This window comes from Cajanus cajan, chromosome 4 (assembly GCF_000230855.2).
Source record: "Cajanus cajan strain Asha chromosome 4, NIPB_CcT2T_4, whole genome shotgun sequence".
Classification (NCBI taxonomy): Eukaryota; Viridiplantae; Streptophyta; class Magnoliopsida; order Fabales; family Fabaceae; genus Cajanus; species Cajanus cajan.
Genome location: NC_138520.1, coordinates 14,192,961 through 14,216,566, shown reverse-complemented (window position 1 = coordinate 14,216,566; position 23,606 = coordinate 14,192,961). Strand labels below are relative to the sequence as shown.

The following is a 23,606-nucleotide window of genomic DNA, read 5'->3' as shown; positions in this document are numbered from 1 at the left end:
TGTTCGCTTGGCACGGTTGTTGGCTTACACTTGATAACGAACGGCGTGTGATCCATTCTTTGAACATACGCATCGATTAATTTTTTCTTTTTATTAATGTTATTAATGGATTACTAGGAGAGATGTATGAAATGAATGACTCCTAGATCCCTCCATGATCTATATGCATGATATGAGATGATGATGTTGAATATGCATGCATTGTGTTTATTGAACTAAGCATTATCATGTTTTCGGGATGTCCCTAAGATGATGCATGATATTGCTTGGTTTTGGGTAAATATCATTTTTCTTTGTTTTTTGAATATATATTTTTTTGTATTTTTAGGGTGAAAAGGGAAACTACCTATATGAATGTGATGAAGGTAGATGTTAACACCATGTAATGGAAGATTCTTATTTCTATTTATTCTTATTATTTAAAAAGGAATGTTGTATGTTTAAAAGGTGCAATGTATGCTCATACAATGTCACATAAAAATGCACAAACAATTCACTCATCCACGAACAGTCACGAGCGAATCACGAGGTAGGGGTATCCTGCAGAAAGGTGCATATTCAAGGTGGTTCTAACTGTTCTCACCGGTCTGAGGCCCCCAAGGTGCCCCCATTATAGGGACCCAATTCCTCTCGTCGTAAGCCGATGGAAAGCTCCAACGCACTGTCGGACTCGAGTTCATGGTTATCACCTTGAGTGATGCTTTCCGACAACGGTCTACGGGCACCTATAGACCCATTCGACAACCGGCCGTACTAACATCCACTCCCTATGGCTTACCACTCATGCCCCCGGGTATAGAGGGAACTGTTGTGTGCAAAGGTTTGTGTGCAATTTATATTTCAAACAATTGCGGAAACTAAACATACAACAGTTATTAAAGCCATATAAATAAAGCATGTTATCATTCAAACAAGGGGTAATGAAGTAATTTTAACTATTATTTGTTAAAAATAATCTGTCACTAAATGGGACTGACTCTCGAGGCTTCCCCAGTGGAGTCGCCATCTGTCGCCACCGGCCCGAAACGGGCTTTCGGCATTCGCGAAGGATGGTTGGACTCTTTTATTTGTTTAAAAATATGGATTGCTAGAATGACTTATTCTCAAACTGAGACCTTGTCAAACGAGCAATTTTATTAAAAGGCTCACCAATCCATGTTAATCCCAAGCGGGACCCTCCATGAATTAGCGGTTTTCATAAAAAGGAAGGGTTCATGGAGTCGCCACCAATGTTTTACTCAAAACATTGGAAAAAGAAGTTTAAGGCAATCGATTCAAAAATCGACTTCGGCCATGACAACCAGAGTCGGGTAAGGGAGTCGGTTACGCGTGGGGAAGGTGTTAGCACCCCACAGCGCCCCTTTCGGGTTCCCTATGACAGATTATTTCTAAAAATAATAGTGCGAAATTACTAAATTACCCCTATTTATTCTAAACAATTATAACTTAACTATCTACATGATGACAGTTAAATATACACACAGAAAGCAGTAAAAGGAAGGACTTAAGAAGAAACCTTTGAAGCGTGCTTTTATATTCAAGTAAAACTGGGAAGCTTTTTGGCGTTCCCTCGCTCTACAAGCCCGCTCGCTCCCTCCTAGAAAATTTTAACTATGGAAATCCGGAGGATTTCCCTTCGACTCAGTTCGAGACTCAAGCAAAAGCTCAGAACTCGAGAACTTTGTCGGATCAACTCTCCGAGTGATTTCTAGGCAGAGCACTGCTCAAAAAAACCCAGAATACTCAAGAAGAGGGTTAAAACTTAGTGTAAAAGTCAAATGACGTCAAATTGACGTCATATTTATAGGAATGAGGCGCAGTACGGCCCCTGGGGTCAATACGGGCGTATTGAAGTTTTTGAACTTCAATACGGCCGTATTGAATTCAGTACGACCGTATTGAAGTTCAAAGACTTCAATACGGGCGTACTGAGTTCGCCGCGGCCGTATTGCAGTTCAAAATACTCAATACGGCCGTAGTGATCCTCTGGGAGGCCGTATTGAGCTTCATTCCTCCCACTTTTCTTATTTTTGCTATCCTAAGACCTCTAGACCTACAGAGAACCCTCCTAGGGCCTTCCAGGAGTCCTTCTGGCTGATCTTCCTTCAGTCTTTGAGAGCCTTCTAGCTTTATTTCCGACCCTGACAATTTTAGGGGTCTACACTGAATATGTGAGTTTTTTTGGTTATTGTAGTGGAAAACTTGGATATGAGTTTAAGGTGGAAAGGAGTGAGTTTGAAATGGTTGAGGTATTTTGTGGGATGTTAGTACACTATTGTTGTATGGTATAGGGGATATTTTTGCTACAGTTTTGTTGTGCCAGTATGAGTATCATATTGATAGAATTAGATTTTGTGGTCTTCATGAAAGTTGTAGCCTTGGATGTTATCTTTCTAATGGAACTGTAATTAGGTAAAACGGAGGTCTAGAACTTCATTTATAACTGCTTTGGTGATTAGAAGTCTAGTTGTAAGCGCTGAATATATTTTTTGTGGTTTTTGAATTTTTAGCTAAGAAGATGATCTTTTTAGAATCTTATGTCTTCATAAGAGTTATAGATTATTCTCTTAGCTTTCTTTTGATATAGGTTTGAGATCATTTGGATGAGTATAACTCTCTGTGTGTCATTTGCTTTGACAGTTGTTGAAGGGAGGTATATGCTGTCATGATGTTTTTGAGTTGTTAGGCATAGCAAGGATAGAAACTGATTTGGATATGATGTTCTGAGGTGTTGTCATTGAGAGATTGTTTAAGATGGTATGATGCTATGTAGTAAGGTTGGTTCATGTACATGCTATATGATGTAAACGGTGATTGATTTGTACATGCTTAAGGATGGTATATATGAAGGTTTAAAGTAGGTATTCTAATATGATTTGATATGTATGTATGTGGATATGAGGATAGATGACCTTATGGATCAATTAATGAATGTTTGTGTTTAGTGAGATTGACCTTAGGATGTGATATCATCATATTGGAGTTGAGGGTGAAAATATATTCAAGATAGCTTTACGCTAAGTTATCTAAGTATGATTTTTGATTGTATGAAGTGAGTTTTCTAGGTCCTGTAATTTCTAGCGGAGGTATAACGTAGATCTATCTAAGATAGAAGTTGTGTTCTCCTATAACTCATGCCCAATGCTACCAATCGCGCACTCGGTGTTAGTGATGTAAGGAGCCTCCGGCCTACATCACGCCCAACACCTTGAAGCTGCACTTGATGCAATGATGAATTCTACACTTGACAGATTCATGTCTTTGCTTAATCCACCTGAAAACCAGAAAATTCCAAACATGCAATGTACTAAAACATTCATAAGCATCATAAATAACTTATTTCAAACCAAAATAGTAGCTTGCAACAACAATTGGCAAGAATCTCCAAATTCAACTCAACATGCTTCAAACACCAAAACTCACCATACACCAAGTCCACCTCAAGATTCAACAACGCAACCATGAATTTAATGAAATCAAACAACATTCAACTTCATAAATCAAAAAAAGGATCAAATTATAGCTTCCCCCACCTCTAGATCAAAGAGAAAAGAGGAGAAAGAAAAAGAAAGCAAGCTCATTTGGTGAAACTTTGCATGACACAACAAGCTCTGATTCTTGGCTTCATTGGTCTGAATCAACAACACAACTACTCAAGATCTCCAAGGAAGGATTTTACACTCTTAACAAAGTTGGAAGAGCGAAATAAATCTCTCTACCTCTAGAGTTTCTCTATCCAACTTCTCTATAACTTTCTTAAGAAATTGAACTTGTGAAATTCATTTCTTAAGAAATACATTATATATCTTCTCCTTACCGATCAAACTAAACCTCTTGTCATATAAACTCTTAAATGACTAAAACTCATTAGAAATTTTAAAATTCTTAGAATTTCTCAATAATTAAACAACAATTCTCCACAACACATAACTCAATAAAGTCAATAATTATTAATTTAAAATGTACAATGTTACATTTAAAAAAAAATATTTTCAAATTTTGAAATTTAAAAAATATGTTTGGTTTAGTTTTTTTATTTTCTAATTATAGAAAATGAATATTAAAAATAATTTTGGATTACCTATTTCTAATAATAAACTAATAATTATTTAAATAAATATAAATATGACAAGTGTAACGTGGTAAGTTAACTGTTAGAGTTTAGTGGATGCTAGAGAGAAGAGTATATAAGGCTTTCTCTAAGAATGAAGTCTCATAAGCTCATTCTCAAAGAAATTCTAAAGAGAAGGACTCTGTGTCTAAGAGCTCCTTTCTTTCCCAAATTTCTCTGTTTCATTCTTCTTCTTCTCTAAATCACTAATCTCTTCTGTCTCTTCTTTGAATTCAGGCTAGAAAGCTTGATTTTGGTGGATTGAAGTCTGTGGGTCGACCATTCAGAAATTCTTCTCCTTCTTCCTCTTCTTGGTTGTTCTAAGCCAATTTTCAGGTAAGGAAAGCTAGGATTGTGATAGACTGGTTGCATGTGAGTTTAGAAACTCAATTGATGCATGAATTGAACATTGATTTGCTGATTTGAGGGGATTTTCCCATTTTTGGGGGTTTTCAGGCTAAAATGGGGTTTTGGTTGATTTTGATGCATTAGATGAGTGCATGTTGTTTCTAGGACTTGAATTGAACTATTTTTGGTGCATGGGTGCTATCTCTTCCATTGCATGTGGAATTTTTCAGAAGTATTAGGCGTAGAGCTCCACAAATGGTAAAGAACATGATGCCCTCTATCATCAAATGGTTGAGCCTTTTTAAAGGGTTGAGTCCTTTAGGGGCCGTGTGACAGAGGGGGATCTGTGGAACCAAAGGGCTGAGTCGTTTTAAAGGGCTGAATGCTTTTGAAATGATTGAGCCCTTTGGGGGCTGCGTGACGAGGGAGAATCCTTGGAAGCAAAGCCCTAAGCACTTTGGGAGGCACTGAGAGGTTTGGTGCTTTTCGAATTAGACTTTGATGTCTTCATAAAAGTTATATCCTTGAATGTTAGCTTTCCAATGGCATTGGAATCACCTAAAACAAAGGTCTAGAACTCTAGTTATGACTATTTTAGTGAATAGGGGTCAAGATGTCAAGTTTAATTATATCTATTACATTTTTTGAAATTTTTAGCTAATTAGATGATTTGTTTATAATTTCATGTCTTTATAAGAGTTGTAGATTATTCTATTATCTTTCTTTTGAGATAGGTTTGAGCACATTTGGATGAGTATAACTCTCTTTGTGTTGTTTTCTTTGATAGTTATCGAAGGGAGATGCGTGTTGTTTTGATGTTTTAAGGTGTTATCATGTGGATTAAAAAGTTTTATGATACTATGTTGTATAGTTGGTTCATATATGTATGATATATGATGCAAATTGGTGCTTGATTCATATGTATGCTTGGTAATGATATATATGAATGTTTAAACTTGATATGATATGTATGTATGTTTATATAAGGATGATGTTGATCATAGTGGTGATTGACCATGTATGATGTATGATGCATTGTTTGCATGTGATGCCTTATGGCATGTGACTAGCCTAGGACTTGAGGAGAAGGAAAAATATTTTTGAACTAGAAGAGCTCACATAGAGTCTCTTGAGAATGGTGCTTGGATAGGCCACTGAATTTTGGTGAGAGTGGTGTTTGAATAAGTCACTAATTTGGGTGAGTCTCCTCTAAGTCCTTAACTAGTGTTGGAGCTAGGTATAAGGTCGAGGGTTATTCCCTTAACCAAGTACTGGGAAAGGTTGTGTGATTCCTAGCGAATACGCGGTAAACGAAATTCATAAGTGACTTGGTAATGCATGTCAAGGTCGTGGTATGCCTATACCCAACTGTACTATTCCAAACGATGGAATCAAACTTCTAAGTGTGTAAGTGACATCGTCTGAGTAAACCTGAGTATGGATTAATATCCTGGTTTGCAATGATCGAGCGGGTGTATTGGGCATGAAAACGGTTGGAGTGATTTTGGTAGGATGAGATGTCACTTATACTACTTTATTGTTAGGGAGATCTCCTAGGTGAATGCGTGACGACGCATTAGATGATTAATATTCATTGATATTTATCATGAGTTACATTTACTACATGAGTAGTGTATGATAAAGTGTATGATGTGACTCTATGAGAATGATTGGTGATTTGATGATGGTGTAACATATATAGATGTTTATTCTTATGCTTACATGATTGATTATTGAACTCTAGCTTACCCTTATATATGGAGTTTTGTCCTAGTGTTAAAGTTATCATCTTAGGTAACTGTTTGATTGTACTTGACCGACATTAGAAAAGTATTATTATTTTGGATGACTATATATATATATATATATATATATATGAGGAGGAATCTGTTTACTCTAGGAGTAAGTAGACTTACTCCGTTCAATAATTTATGTTCTATATCAAATTTCAATGATCCAACTGTTAAAACATGTTATCCATCAATTTTAATTAATGAAACGAATTATCAAACGACTTTCAAATCTTTTAAAAATTTATAGACTTGATTTATACATTAAGAACTTTAAATTTTAGGTAGACTTTGGAGTAAACGAATCCCTCCTCTCTCTATATATATACATAGTATTATATTTTGTGCATAGAAACGTAGTTTATTATTACTTTTATATACATGAATGTGTTTGATTATCCAGTTTAATATATTTTATTAGTTAACTAGTGTAATTAGTGCGATTCCACTAAGTGTAGGGATCACAGAGGGTTGTTATAACAAGCAAAAATAACATTATTTGATCAACAAGTTATATTAATAAGACCACTAGGATCAGCCTAGTGGTGAAGGGCTTGGGGGTGGTATACATAAGATCTTAAGTTTGAACTTTGGTGTCATCATTGTAATTCTGATGAATATAAAAAATTGATTATATAAATTCAAAAAGAAAAAGAAAACTAAAAAAGAAAGAAAACCATAAAACAAAAAAAAAACTCTCAAGGAAGGATCCTTCGTAAGACAAAATAGTTAATTAATTATTTTTAATAAAATAACATCTACTTATTTTCACTTTTATGATTTTAGTCACTAGATTAATTTCAATTTATAAGTTTTATCATGCATATCTCACACCATATTGTTTCTCATTCATCTCTCTAGTTATCAATTCCTTCCACTCATCCCCATTAATGGCAGCACCAACCATTATCCCTGTTAACCATATTTTGTTGCCACCAACAATTGACAATGCAACAACAACTATTACCATGAGAAGTGTTATCACCATGAAGATTGACATTGGCGACAGAGGTTGGGTCGAAGTGGACTTGGTGGCAGTCGATTTTCGCTATTGTAATTGGTCTATTTGTAGATGTGGTTAAGATTCTTCAACTAGTTGAGCTTGATGTAAGAAATGAAATCATTGTAGAGGAGGACTCGGTGGGATCTTTATCCATTGCCATAATTGGTCAACTTGTAGAGCATGTTGGTCATTAGACCTTTGATCCTCACACAATGCCATCAAACTTGTAGTTGAAAGAATCCTAGTCCTTGACAACACAACCATGCTCAACACCGATGAGTGCTCCTAATCTTCAGATTCTCCAGCCATATGCAACACAACACAACTCTATTGACGTCGATCTTCATGGCACCAAAATACTGCTCCAAGTGGCAACATGAGTTATTGACCTAGTCAAAGTGCTCAACCATCTTGAAGCGGATGTGGTTAACATTAGCCATGATGGAGCTTCCCCATTTTTCTAGCATTTGTGCACAGGAGAGATGTGATACCCTTTAACCCTCATGTATAAATTCAATAGTATAAAATAATAGGTCTAAAAAAATACTTCATTAATTAACATAAAACTAAGGGAAAAGAGTATCACATTACAACTCTTCAAATGACAAGACTACAAACAACTAAAAATAATTACTAAGGTCAATAACCAAAATTGAAATAAATTGAAATAACTTAAAAGAAACTAAATTCCTAATGCAATGATAAATGAAAGACAATCTCTAACTCTGCCCCGATGTCACATCCCATCAAAGAGATCTCAGTTTAAAGCTCAAACTCCTCAATAATTAAATTCACATGTTCAAATACAACAAAAACAAACTACAAAGAAAAACAAGGAGTGAGAAACATGTCATTATAGCTACCGATGTAGGAAATGATTGTGTAGTCACACACAAATATAATAATAATATATAATTGAAATAAGAATAATTATCGCAATTAATCACATCATAAGATTCATAATAGTCAATATATACTAAATCTCATACTTTAATCCCATGATACAATAATGTTTATTTCACACATATCAACATCCATCCACTTTTTCATTCACAAATAATAGTTATGTTATGTTCAAGAAATAGGCAAGACTCTCTTAAAGCTAAAGGTATGTGCCACTAGTAAAACATTTAATCCCTGCTCGAAGGTAGCCTAGGAGTTCATGTCAAGTCAAACTATCATAACACTTTACATTTGAAGAAAATACACCAATGGCATGTCGGGATAACTATGTCAGTCAAATTTCACCCCATGTACACAAAGTGTTGGGATTGGGGCTCCCAAACCTAGATATACCCAAAGTCATGGAATCCCCAAGCTTTTACACAAGTGGATCTTCTCTAACAATGTATTTCACATCGTACCAATCACAAAAATACCTTATGCATATGATGCATGTCATATAGACTCTATGCATGGTCACATAATTCATATTCACATGATTTCACATTTCACAAGTCATATCCCTACTAAGTTATACTTAGGCTTATTTACACAATCACTTTCACTTATTACATAAGCCATGTCTCAAGATTTCATAAACTTACATTAACATCTCACACATTCTCAATCTCCAACATCATACACATATTCCCTATCTCAATCATTAATTCATAAAGTTTACTATCACTCTATTCACATACATTAGGCAAATATTCACTTAATTTAGTTTAGGAAACAAGGTCAGACCCTGTGTGACCTACCCTAGCTTGATGAGATAAAGGCCGAGAGCCTTTGGAAGGATCACTTCTGGCGTGACTCTTCCTACACCCAACGAGTTTTCAATAGGAAGGCCTTGGAGCTGCCACGCTCGATGTGACCAGGCTCAGGTTAGGCATCAACGATGTTGTGAGCATTTCAGGCTTCTACGCCAATGTCTTTCAAGTGGTGCCTGACATGGTTTTAGTAATCTCGTTTTTAACATAATTGTGATTTACACTCTTAATGGGTCTCATTACTACACAAATTATGTTATAAGGAAAACATCTAGTCTAATTAATTCATTCTTATTAAGGGGGTTCCTATTTGAAATTGTTCTCTAATAATTATTATTCAATTTAAATCTTTAGGTTTTCTCACAGACACTTAGATTCATAAACACGGGCAACTCACAAATTAATAATACAATTACACATATGTAAAAATCAAGAAATAATAGTTACACATTGTAATTACAAACAAAAGTGGTTTAATCCCTCACACATCCAAATCAATCACAAACAATGGGATTGAGGGTCAAATTCATTACCCAACACATAACCCATGTAACGTAGTAAGTTGGTTCAAGGTTTAGTGGATGCTAGAGAGAAGAATATATAAGGTTTTCTCTGAGAATAGAGCCTCATAAGCTCATTCTCAAAGAAACCTAGAGAGAGGTTTTAGGGAGAAGGACTCTGGGTCTGTGAGCTCCTTTCTCTCTCAAACTTCTCTGTTTGATTTGTCTTCTTCTCTAGATCACTAATTTCTTCTATCTTTTATTTGAAATTCAGGCCAGGAAGCTTGTGCTGGAGGGTTGAAGTCCGAGGGTTGAGTTTCGGGAGATAATCTTCTTCTTCTTCCTCTTTTTGGCTGTTCTAGGCCAATCTTCAGGTGATGAAAGCTAGAATGTAGATTGATTGGTTTCATGTGAGTTTAGGAACTCAATTAGTGCTTGAATGTTGAGAATTAATGGGTAAATTGAGAGAATTTCTCATTTTTCGGGGTTTTGGGTAAAATGGGGTTTTTGGTGACTTTGATGCATTGAGTAGTTGCATGTTGAATCTGAGGTTTTTTTTGAGTTGTATGGGGCCTATGTATTTCATTTCATGGATTGCATGGGACTAGGTTTGCTGATTTTCAAGTTTTGATGGAAATTTTTGAAGTTTTGGAAGCTGCTGTATGAATTTACGCCGAGCGTGCATTCATTAGGGGCAACCATTTCTTGATCATGTCGGGTGCAAGGCTAGTCACACCAGACGCGATTGTAAATGAGAGTCTCTGGATGAGTTCACGCCAGGCGTGAGGAAAATCACGTCGGGCGTAATATCAGATAGTGGCCTTGTCTAGCAGGTTACTGATATGGCGCCAGGCGTGGGGCGGGCGTGGAGACCTCTAGAGGTCTCTGTCTAGATGGCGCCGGGTGCAGGGTTGACGTGCCGAGCGTGGAGACTCTTGGGAGTCTTTGCCTAGAAGGATGCCAGGTGTGATAACATTACACCGGGCGTGACAGAGCTTTAGAGCTCTCGGATTGGGTTCAGGCCGGGCACGAACTAACTTGCATCGGGCGTGAATATGTTTGGTTTTATGATTGAAAAATGATGAATGTCGTAATATGATGAGAAGACATAGTTGCGAGCTGAGAGTTGCATGTTGAACCTTAGTTGTGTAGTTGTGTAGAAATGTTATATGTATGAATTGAATGAGTTGTTGTGTTGTTAAATAGTGTTGAAAAGTTGCTGTGTTGATAAATTGTGTTGTTAAAGTTATGAGTTGACTATGTTGTTTAAGTTGAAAGTTGATTGGGATGATGAGTTGCTAATCCCTAGGACAGGAGGAAAAGTTTTTGAAGTTGCTCATCCCATTGTGCGGATTGAGATAGTTGTGGTGCTTTGAGAGCCCAATTTGTTGAAAAACCCTCTTCAGGAAGTTGTCCTTTAGAGTAGATGTTGTGTTGTTCTCCTCTAGGACCTAGTTGATCCTGTGTGTGGGTAAGGTCAAGGCACACATGTACAAAGTGACCACGGTATAGGGGCTAGGTCGAGCTATACTGATTACAAGCGACCAATTTGAGTAAAGTACGAAGTCGGGAACTTAGTTTTTTACCGAGTATCGGAAGGTTGTAGTATTTGGAGGATAGTCAGTAGGCTAATCCCATAGGTAGCTTAGTTAAGCTAGCTAATGTCGTGGTAGGCCTAAACCCAGCTATCTTGTCTTGACATAGTACTATACTTCCTTGTTTAAGTGGCAAAGTCTGAGAAACCGTTATCGTGTTGTGGATTTTTATCCAAATTTTTTGTTTACCTAACAAGCCCAAAAATGTTTTGTGTTGTCGGTTTGGTAGGACCTAGCCACTTAGACTGCTCACCTTGTGTTGTAGGAGATCTTCGAGTTGAAATGCGTGACGACGCATATGTGTTGATGTGTTGATACAATGTTTATGTTGTATTGTTGAAATGGTGTTAAGATGTGTAGTATATGTGTTGTTTGTTGCTTGTGTTGAATGTGAAAATGAATTTATGTGTTGATGTGTGGCATACTCAATTTTATGAGTTGTTTATTTTACCTAGCTTACCCTTATATGTTTTCATATGGTTTGGACTGCGATGATCATACGTTGTATGAGAGTAGAGTAGGGATAGGCTGGAGAGTAGAAGTGGAGCCACAGGTAGTGCTTGGAGTTGGATTTTATTTTGTAGTCTACTAGTTGTTGGTAGATGCTTTTGTGTAGATATTTGTATACAGTTGTTGGACAAGCAACATAGTTGTACATATTCATGAGATGCAGATTTCTTATTATATTATTGTTTTAGTATATGTATATGCACAGCTAGTTGTGTGTTGCGTAGTGTGACGGCCATGACGGGTCGTTACAACCCACACCCGAAGCGAGGCTGTCACTCCTCTTTACCTTGATGGATGTAAATTCTTGGTTTGGATCTCTAAGGTCCTCTCCTATTGCCTCTAGTTCTCTTTTCTCTTTAGATCACAAGATGCCCATGTTAGATTTTGTAAAGTTAGACAACCCTGATCTTATTAACGCATTTATAATAAATGCTAGCCCTAATCCATGCATAACTTGTTGACAAAAAGCCCAATTAATTATTCCTCACTATTTTGAAAATAAACAAGCAAATTATACTTTTTATTATTTTAAAAAATATCACTCAAAATATAATATTACTTAATTAATTAATTAAAAATATCTAATAATTTATTAAGAAAATATGGGATATTACATGGCCTTGTTGGAGAAGCTTATCAATTGCAAAGAGGGGTTAGAGACTACAATGAGGAAAGGATTGAAAATGGAGAAAGAGAGAAAAAATTTGGTAAAAAAGTTCTGTTACATCTCATGCAACCATAAAATCTAATGATCTAGATTAAAAGAAAATATGGTTTATGATAGACCACTTATCTTTCTAGACCACCGTAGAATTTGTCAAAAATTTGAAAATAACATATTTTTTCCTTTTGAGTTTTTCACTTATTTTTAAAAATGTTTTCTAAAAAAAATATTTTCAACAATTTGAACAAACATATTATAATACCATTGTTTTATTTTTTTTGAAAATGGAAATAGAAAACAATAAACAACCACATAATTTTCTTTGGTTTATTCTTCTAAGAAAAATATCATTCTTCATAACTATTATTTTTATATAGGTTTTATACAAAACTATTTTATGAGGTGATAATTTAATTTTTTTGAACAAAAAAATTATTATAATAAAATATTATATTATCTTTATTTGTTAGTTTAATTTAGTAAAAATATTTGATTATTATATAACACATAATTATTCCTAAAACTATTTATGATTAATCGAATGCATTTTAGTATTATTAAGAATCGTAATTCTTATATTCACAATTTTCGGTAATCTTAATCTTTAGGCATGAAACAAATTATGGTACAACAAAACACCTCTTTGGAGTGTTTTGGCTCATTCAATTAAAAATCAATATCAGCAATAATAGGTTTAGAAACTTATTACCGAAACATCAACAAAATAATTCAATCCTCTGATTATTTAAAAAGGTCTACACTTTGACTTATAAATAAGGATGATAGTTGGTAAGTTCTAGTCTTCCATCCTGACCTCTCATAAAAAGTGAGATGAGTTTCGGTTTAAATTTTTTTAAAAAATAAATTTATATTTTTAAAATTTATTTTTATCCTGTCAAATTTTGTTGAGTTTAAATAAATTTATGAGGAAGACATCACATTTTTTTAATAATTTTAATTTATTTATATATTTTAAATAAATTAAATTTTAAGTAAATAATTATATTATAACATAAATAATATATAAAATAATAAAAAAAATAACTTACAAATAAAAAAATTTCACACGCAAGCATACACACACAAATAAAATTAGCAAAACAAGTATGGATAGGGATGTCAATAAGGTGGAACTAGGGCGAATACGGGTAGTAACTCCTTTCTATCTACCTGTATCTGTTTCCAGATATCTATTAAATAGGTATTCACATATTTTTATAATATCTATGAGTATTCACAGATATTTGTGAATATTTATTTTTTAAAATATTTTTAAAAATCATATTAATAATAATTTCTATTTTTTTAATTAAAAATAATAGTTTAAAAGTCAAAACTTAAATTATTCAAATATTATACACAATTTTATTAATTAAAATTCTTTAATTTAAAAACTAAATTTGATTTTCAAAGTACTTTATTTCCACGAGTTTAATCAAATTTAATATATAATTATGTAATTAAATATTAGTGACTACTCGTGAGGATGTATATTATGATACTCATATCTTTTCGTTAACATGCGGATATAAAAAATACTCAAACTCCTTACTTACAAGTACCCATCAATATTCATCTTCTACTTAATAGAGTTTATCCATGGATATTCACGGGTACAAATTTTTTTGACATCCCTAGATATAGATCAAAGACTTAAATATCCAAACTAGATTTTCCAATTCGAGATAAATCTATACCTAGTCAAAATAAATTTTTTTCCGTCAAAATGGATTAGGATCGGTACTCACAAATATGAGTTTATTTATCATACCTACTTGTAAAAAAGTTTATGACAACTTATTTATCTATATAATCTAATAAAAAAATTAATGTACATATTATATTATTAACAATATAATTTATATAAATAAATTTATAATATAAAAATCAAATTATCAATATTACCGAAACAATTGATTTTTATCATAATAAAGATGAGGAATTATGTAAGTTAGGAAGAGCTACATATTATATAACTTGCAACTTATCTTAGTTTTATATTTTGTTAATAATTTTTTAAATTCTTACGTGAGTTTTATGTTTTTTTAATCATGTTAGTTTTAAAAATTCATACGTTAGTTAATTTCATATTTTTAGTTAGTTTTTAAAATTCTTACGTTAGTTTTTGATTGAAAACTAGCCTATATTGGTCTACATTTTGTATACTCTGTAAAATTATTGCAAGTTCTCTAAATAAAGTTTAATCACAAAACTAACTTTTAGTTTAACCCACTGTAATTATGTGAAATATTAGTGACAAATCCTTGTTTGTATTTATACTTAATTAAATTTGATGAATTAGGGTTCCTATGCGCTAGTTTGTAATTAAATTTTCAAGAATTGGTCCATTACTTTAACTTTCTTCATGTTCTACGATTTATTCAGTGACCAAACAAATTATTCCATCTCCATAGCGAAGAGATCATCACTTCAAAATTTTATTTAAATTTTCTTAAATATTTTAGGTATGTTAAGACATTTGATGCATCACATAACCCCAAAAATCCCAAAATTTCATCAAATATTTTTTTGGGTAACAAGAGTGACATTTCAACACAACAAAAACATAAATATGTCCAAACATAACATGAAAAATTGTGGATCATAAAATAGCCTTAAACAACCCTATAACAAACTATTTTCTTCACACATTCCATAAACTCACACCGAGAAGGAACACATTTGTTTTTATGATTTAAAATAAAAAATGAAAATAAAAATTAGAACTTTTCAAAGAGATTTTAAATATAAGATAATTTAAGACTTAAAATACAAACAAATCATTGAAAGGTTGCACCATACCAAACAAAAATAGTAAGTGCATTGTTTTGAAAAATATTATTGAAGTATAACAGGAGGAAGTGGGTAAACTCCATGATGAAATCATGTTCAAGGGTCATATAAAAAAATCCAAAAGGAATGAGTTAGAAGTGAAGGAAGACTTTAACTCATATTGAACTTTAGGATCATTAATACTTAGTCTATTTCTGTCTTATATCGTCTTTGACTTATATTTGATTTTGTATTATGGGTCATTGGTGTAGGGTAATTTTGTATATTACTTTGATAGTGCATTTTGTAGTTGGAGGTTTATTTTATAAATAGAAAATTGAACTTATGTGAGCCCAAATGAAGATGCAATTAGTGTAGAGTTAATTATGTATACTACTTTTGGAGTGCATTTTGTAATTAGGAGACGTGTATTTTGTAAATGGAAGATATAACTAGTAAGGAGTGGCATTCCCTTGGTGCTTATTTGCACCCTGCCTTGTGCTACACACACCCCACTAAGTCACACCTTCCATGCTTTATCATGTTTCTTGTGGGATTACTACCTCAACCTCCTTTCTTACTCCCACGCCCCATCACCCTTGTCACACTCAATCATATATCCCATGTGACTATTATCTCACTTTCCTTGTTACTTCCACATCCCTTCATACTTTCCATGCTTAGTGACACTTTCTTCATAACTAATATATCTAGACTTGATTGAGGGAAGATGTAAACTATGTTTAGGATTACTAAATTATGGTTAGGTAGGCTAACTAGAGTTAAGTCAACTTGCCCTACAAGCTAACCTAACTATGGTCAATTTGATTGTGATTTGGTTAGCTTGCATCACAAACCAATCCACATAAGTCTCCTTCTCACCTCTTTTAATCACTTTTGATGAATTGTTGAATGAAAATTTCAATTTTTCTCTCAAAAGTCTCTTGAATTCTCTCTCAAGTATGACTCCAATAGCACTCTCACTAAGGAACTTTTATGGCAAAGCAACATTTAGGCTTGTATTCTTCAAGAAGTGATGCCTCCATCTCCTTCTCTTCCATTTTTGATTTTCTTCACCTTCACCTCCTATTTGAATGAACGCTCCTTCAAGAGAAGATTGAATCTGTAAAAGATCTTCCATCATTCCCTTAACCTTAGAGATACTTGTGTTAAGAAATTTGAAGAGGTTGACATAATATAGAAAAGTTTTTGGGCCAACTTCTACCAAAACCAAAGATGGTGCCAAGCAATTAAAAAAATGCAAACATAAGTATCAAACAAATACGAAAATGAAGATTAAAGTTGTTATATGCTTAAATATAAAAATGAATAGATATTTTTCTTCAAATACGAGTATGAAAATAATTATTATAGTATTCTATCAAAACTTTATCCATTATTATCTATACTCTTGAAGAAATTGGACACAATTGTACTCTCACTAAGCTATTTATAAAATATTTTTGTTAATGAAAATTAATATTTCATGGTGACTTAAGGGAGAGTCCATGTTTTTTTTTCAACTTCAGTATATAACGTGTAGAATAAATTTACAATTTACAAGTATTAACATTTATAACTATTTTATTTGTTTTTGCTCTGTATATTTTTGACTTGCTACACTTTCAAGTAATATATATTCCACTCTAAAAAAAAGAGAGAATATATCTCCCAAATAGAAACAAAAGCCAATTCACTAGAATTCATACCATAAACTCGACGTGCTTTTATGGTATGCATACCTGTCCCGATCTTAACTTGTAGAGCTCTTTCTGCAACCCGGAAATGAGTGAGAACAAAATCCAATAATCAAAATAAAAATATTCAATAATATTAAAAAATATTTATTATATTATAAAACTAAAAATTATTTTACACTTTTAACGTAATTAAAAATATTTATTAAGTAATAAAGTCTTCTCAACTAGTGTCATTAAACACTCAGATGATGATGATAACAATCATAATTTGAATATATTAATCAACGAAGGGGCGTAATTTACATCCCAACTGTCAAGAAGTGGTAAAGATGCATGAAAAAGAACACAAATTTTAAGCAATACCTGTTTTAAACGGTCAACCCTTTGCATTTGTAAGATTGAATGAGGCATGTTTAAAATGCTCATATATGTCTAACTATGAACTGTATAATATATCTAAATTTCTGTAAAGACTACCGAACAGTTAACAGCAGCGATATACGTGCCTGAGTGTGAGATGTCTGCTCTATACTAAACATGTCCAATATTCCACTAGAAGCTTGTTAGGCATTTACAAGAAAACCAACCAATTTGCTATTTATTTTCTGTTAAAACAAAAATGTGTGTGCTTCCAAGCTCCAGCAATATAAGTATGTTATAGAACATAGAACTAGAAGTACTGGTATTTTATCATATTTTTCAATGCAGCAAAGCTAGAGCAACCATAAAATCTGAAAACTCATGTCAAAGCATGTGAAGTTGAGCTTCAGGTTCCCAAGTGCCTAAACAGCACTTTTTAAAAATAGCTGGCCAACTAATTTTATTTAGCTACATTTAAATCTTGATCACATTATCTTTGAAAGTTTCTTTACTTTCCCTATACCTTTTTAGACACCAGCCACTTCTAATCTGCATCATAGGTCTTCTTTCTTCTTCCTCCTGCACTTCAAGTATGTTGAATCTTCTTTGGTATCCATGATGCATGTAGTAAAGAAGAGAATATAAAGTCTATTTCACTACCTATTTGCTTCCTCTGGACTACTTTGCTCACTTTGTCGTCTCTGCCTCCATGTCTCCCCCCACAGCTTAGCCTCAGCAACAGCTCGCTCTCTTTGTGATTCTTTAGGCAAAATGGCAGATATTTCGGTTGGGGATTCTCCACCCGCTATCTCTGTTGTGTTGGACTTTTTTGGGGTATATTGTTTGGATGACAAGAACTCTAGAGCTTCCACTATATCACTTGCATTAGGTCGATGACGTGGCTCTTCTCGAAGACACATGGCTGTCAATTCAACGGCCATTGATAGATAAGATCCTGAGTAGTGACCTTTCAACCTTGGATCTGCCAATCTTGGAAAATACTTTTTGTCTCTAAACATTGGGCGTGCCTATAGACATTAAGAAACCAAGCTTAAAATTGTAGCTAGAAAAATAACCTTGACTGTATTTGTCAAGCTGCAACAACTTATGACTATGCATACCAGTTGACAACGGTTATGTATAGTAATGATTTCTTGAAGAACGATAAGCTTATATTATCTTCTCAAAATTAAGACTTCGGATAACATTTATCCCAATTGGATTTTAAGCATAAAGATCATGTAATATTCTGAAACTAGGGTTAGACCACGTAAGCAGAACAAGCAATGCAATAATATTCCCTGGATAATATGCAGCAAACTGGAATTGTAAATATTATAAGGATGTTATGATTCCTTTCTTCAACATACACAGACCAGCACACTCAGATCAACAACAGAAAATTATTAATTAAGCTTCTACCTCTTTCAAGTACATAATAAAAATTAGAATAAACCAAGAGTAGTAAACATAGCATTCCACTGAGACCAGGGAAGAAATGCAAAAGTTGCAGCAAATCTGATACATTTAGAATAATATATATGTTATTGAACTTGAAAAAGAGAGAGTAGAACTATGTTATTCATCATGGGCCAGAAAAGGAGCAAAATATAATAAATACAGGAATTTACCCAGTCTACAAGATGCTTTTCAGTGTCACGGTTATCATCATATGCTCTGCGTCCAGTAATTATTTCTAACAACACAACCCCAAAACTGTAAATGTCAGATCTCATTGTTAATTTTCCACTAGTGGCATATTCAGGGGCACAGTAACCTTGTGTTCCCATGACCCTAGTGGCAACATATGATTGATCTCCAGTTGGACCAAATTTTGCAAGCCCAAAATCAGAAAGTTTTGGAAAGAAAGCTTCATCCAACAGTATGTTGGATGATTTTAGATCCCTGTATATAACAGAAGGCTTTGCTTCATTGTGAAGATAATTTAGTCCTTTTGCTGCTCCACAAGCTATCATCATTCTGGTATTCCAATCAAGTGGGTCTTCATCAGGTGGAATATCTGCAAATAGCCATGAACAAATTATTAAAGACACAATGCACAGAAAATCCTTGAAATAAATCATTCAAATGATGTATTGTACTCAATATGATAATCTTAAACTAGAACTTAACTAAACATCTCAACTCTGTCTCCAAGTTACAAAACAAAACCGTCAGCTATAACCAAGTGTTTGAGGCTTTCAGAGGAATGAGAGTATAGCAAAGGAACAGTGAAATAATCAAATAGGGTGCATTCAGTAGTGTTCCTCCGGTGCCTTTATATTTCACAATTTAAGGGCCCAATTTACTTCTGTTTTCACTTTTAATTTATAAAACTCCCAGCTTATTTTCAATTGTTTCTGTTTTCACATATTTGTACAGGAACAAGAAGAAAAAAAATAGTTTGATTCAATGTTTCTTAGACAAATATCAGAAAATAGGAAATGAATTGAAAATGAATTGGCAGTTTTGTAAATTAAAAGTGAAAATAGAAAATGAAAATAGGAGAAAATAGGTCCTTAGCTTTCTTTTTTTATTTTGGCGAGAATAGGTGAAAGAAAATCAAAATAATAAAATAAAAGAATCACTAAAATCATTCATGTGTCAAATGATTCAAAGTCATTTGTAACACATCACATCATACAAATAGCTGGCTTTCCAAAGCATATAGAATCATGTGATTTGAATTGCGAATCTTGCAATACTAACAAGTAACAACTAAGGTCACAGCTACTTTGAAGCAGAGAGGTTGGCCTTATGATTGAGAAAAGGTCTAAATGTACTTTTGGTGAATAAAGAAGCACGTCAAGCACAGAAAAGTCACAGTAGTAGTTACATAACTTACATTATAGTTATACAGCATTAAAATGTGGTACAAAATTAAAATATGGCATTATTAAACTAATTAATCCCTCTTCATCCCAACTAATCATGATTCATGACCCGTCTGCCCTAAAAAAAATGTGGAGTGGAACTAAATATAGATCTAAATTTAGTAGTGAAATTAGGTTTTGAAATTATTTATGTCTGCGGATCGCCAGATCCTTTAAATTGACTTATGTAAACTTTATGAATAGTATATTATTTCATCCTTTCAAGTAAACTATGCCTTTACATAATTTCTTTCAATTTTCACATGGGGAGGAGACTAAAGCAGTATTGATAGATGGAGTAACTAGTAAGTAACTGATAGCTATTTGGCACTGAAGAAAGTAAATGTTACAATATAGTATGCTATATACCATGAAGATGAGATTCCAAAGATCCCAAAGGCATGTACTCATACACTAGAAGACGTTGATCCCCTTCAGCACAGTAACCAATCATATTAACAAGGTTGGAATGGCGTAGAAGAGAAAGCATGAGAACTTCCACCAGAAATTCTTTCTCCCCTTGAACACCGGTAGTATCAAGTCTCTTAACAGCTACAACCTGATCGAATCCCCATCTTGTTAAAGGAGTTATATTGCACAGTAATGTAACATATTGAAGAGTTTTGTAAAACAAGAAACAGGCACACACAAAAAAATCCACCCATCAAGTTTTACCTGATTTATTTTTGCTATCGTTCCTTTGTAAACAATGCCAAATCCACCTTGGCCAATAAAGGTTTCATCCCTAAAATTTTTTGTTGCTGTTGCAAGCTCTCGGAAGGTAAATATCTGAGCCTTTTTAGAGTTGTCACCCTCCTCTGTTGGGTCATCTTCTGGTCTAAGATCTGTATCAAACCAATTCATGATAACTTGAGTATAAGAGTAAAGTTTAGAGATCTTCACTTGTGATCCCCTCCATGACACAAGCCAGCAATAACGATTAAATGACATTCAACTTTTAAAACTATCGCAACATTTTTTTTTTTATATAAAAGAACACTTCATAAAAGAGAAAAGGAGAAACAAAAAATAGGGAAAAGACCCCCTTCAAAAACAAGCCAAAAATGAAAAAAGATATTACTTGAGAAAACATCAGCTCATTACAGTTTATATCCCTCTGCATATATGGTCTAAGTTGATTATATAACCTTCGTGAATACTATTATCACAACTTCTCAAGCATTCGGGAGTTTAACAAACATATCTTAGAAGCCAAGAGATCAACATGATAAATGGCTTCCATCGGTCTAAGGCCAAAACTTTAGCAAGCAGGGATTGGTGATTGTGTGTAGCTTCACTTAAGATTAATTCAGAATTATGGTGTCCATCCCTTTCATTTTACGTTGTCATTTACCCTGTCTCTAGAATTTTAAGTGTTTCTGGATTAAAACTGTCAAGAGCCAAGAGAGGACAAACTAAGTTTAACACTTTTAGTAACAGAAAGTCAAAGCATTTGATTAAATGTATAAGTAGATGATTGTTTCAGAAGACCCTTTGTCCAGTGGGATAGTGGAAGATGAACTGGTAAACTCAACATCAACAATAAAAGCAACAAAAGCTACTTATACTGCTAAGTGAGGTTGGTTACATGAACAGGTAAACTAAGCAACCAAAAGGAACAGGTAATGTTGAAACTGCTGTGAGCATAAAAATGATTTACACCACTGCTGCAACCAAAGTCTACCCATGGTATTACATATTACTCCATTTCAAAGATAACTATATAACAGATAATTGATGTTCTACATCTAATGTAGAATGTTGGAATAATTATCATGTATTTTGGTCTAATATATAATGCGTGCACATATCTAGGTGGTGAATGTCGAGTTTTGGAAGCAAAATATTAACTTCTTGTAAAAAAGTGAAAATCTCTAAATAATTAGAACTGAAGACAAATTTAAAAGATATAACATCTTGTCTTTAAATTGGAAATTTATTTTAAATTTTCTTGGGTCAAAATTATGCAAAACGAATTAGGATAGCTGCTCTTCAGCATATAAGTTGTAATACGTGCAGCACATATGATTACTTTGAGCAATTGTCGTGTCAAAGAATGACTATGACACTATGGCCATTCAAAAATCAATGAATTCACCTATGATTATTTTAAAGTCCTTTGGCAATGCCGTGATTTTCTACGGTTGTCTCTATAAAAAGGGATATGAGCCCTTTGCCTAACATATTTCGTAGTCTATTTGAACATAAACTTAAAAGAGTTTCTGAGAGTTTATTTACAAGAATTCTTTTCTTATTTTCAATAGATAAGTTCTAGAAAAAGTTTATAAGTCTGTATTCAAACAAACTCTAATTAATTTAATTTCAGATTGCAGCATATGCTTTGAAAATGTTCATGAGGTTCTATACAACAAAGGCAAGCGCCATATTCTTCTGACACAGAATAACTAGCACAGTGGTGCCCTCTTTATCAGTTTAACCACACAAGAATGAGATCACTCACAATGAATATTGGTCAAAATCTCCCATTGCACAGTGCAGGGCAAGTCTACCAGTCAGTATGTCAAGACTCAGGGAAGAATGTATATAACATTAAGTTATCAAATTTGAATTGTTTTTTCTTAATTAATTTTTGGGTAAGGTACTAAACTACTAAGGTGCGCACTTTAAGTCTGAATTTCAATTTTCAAATAAGAACTAACCCCAAGATAATAACAACAACCAAGACCCTTACTTTCCTCTAAAGTTCCTCTATATAACCTTGACTTAAAACCTAAACCCAATTAAAAATTGGCAGGAAAAAAAAAACTTGCAAATTATAATATTAATTTTTTTCAAAGACAGAATTTAAAAAAAAATAAAACTAAACAAAGTGTAAGAAGGTAACCTGAAGATGCTCGAAGGACATCAATATTCTCTGATTTGCTAATCTTGGTTTCTTCTTCCCCAGCCTTGGCGTTCTTCTCTTTGCTCTTCTTCCTCGACCCGAAACAGGGGCAGCTACCCATGGGGCTCAAAACGCAGCGTTTCTGGCGCCGTTAGTGCCACCAGTCACGTCGTGAAAAGAGAGACGGTGGACACAGAGAGACAGAGAGAGAGACGCAAACGTAGGTTTTGTTCGAAATTGAATCGCCAGAAGAATATGGCGGTTGGAAAAGAAGGACGCTGAATAAGGCGTGGATCGCAACAGAATCTGTTCCCACTACTCACACGTTCAATGCCACCTCGTATGCTACGGTGGTGCGTGCGTGTACTGGATTATGCGGTTTCTTGGCCGAAAAGGAAAGGAATTTGCAGAAAATAAAATATATAAAAAAAATGTGGCGATTAAAAAGGGAATTTTCGCTGGGTTCGATGGCACACTGAATACTGAATACTGATTTTAATTGCAATAATAATTAATATTTGTTTCCTTGGGAGGAAAATCCGTCGCGGTTATAGGGTGGAGTTTACACGGTGAGTGGTGACGTGCATGCCATTGCCCCCTCGCTTTCTCTCCAAATCACATTTGTCTCTCATGCTGTTGCACTTTGGCGCTGAATTTTAGGCTCCTGACCTGACGTGTACTTCCAACATGTATTTTTAACCAGTTCTTTTTAGGAATTATATATCACAGTCACAGATATTATTTATAGAAAAAAATTTGAAAATTAAAATTTATAATTCAAATGTACGATGAGAGAATAAATTTTATAATTGAATTCACT

The 23,606-nt window shown here is 33.8% G+C and overlaps 1 protein-coding gene across 4 annotated transcripts; it reads right to left on the bottom strand.

Moving 5' to 3' along the window:
* Positions 1 to 15,112: 15,112 nt before the first annotated feature.
* Positions 15,113 to 23,405, bottom strand: LOC109815328 (putative serine/threonine-protein kinase PBL7). 4 transcript variants are annotated; one of them, XR_002241154.3, is made up of 8 exons: positions 22,787 to 23,405; positions 20,617 to 20,786; positions 20,311 to 20,500; positions 18,700 to 19,088; positions 17,729 to 18,096; positions 17,592 to 17,647; positions 16,718 to 16,780; positions 15,113 to 16,131 (listed from the first exon to the last, which is right to left on the bottom strand). XR_002241154.3 is itself a non-coding variant. In XM_020380027.3 (7 exons), the coding sequence occupies exons 1-6, from the start codon at positions 22,905 to 22,907 to the stop codon at positions 17,623 to 17,625; spliced, it is 1,263 nt and encodes a 420-aa protein (XP_020235616.1). In that variant the 5' UTR covers positions 22,908 to 23,405; the 3' UTR covers positions 15,116 to 16,131; positions 17,592 to 17,622. The 4 variants fall into 4 exon arrangements, 3 of the variants coding, with proteins under 3 accessions (XP_020235616.1, XP_029130589.1, XP_020235615.1); XM_020380027.3 differs by lacking the exon at positions 16,718 to 16,780 and having other exon boundaries at positions 15,116 to 16,131; XM_029274756.2 differs by lacking the exon at positions 15,113 to 16,131 and having other exon boundaries at positions 16,607 to 16,780.
* Between the last annotated feature and the right edge of the window lie 201 nt (positions 23,406 to 23,606).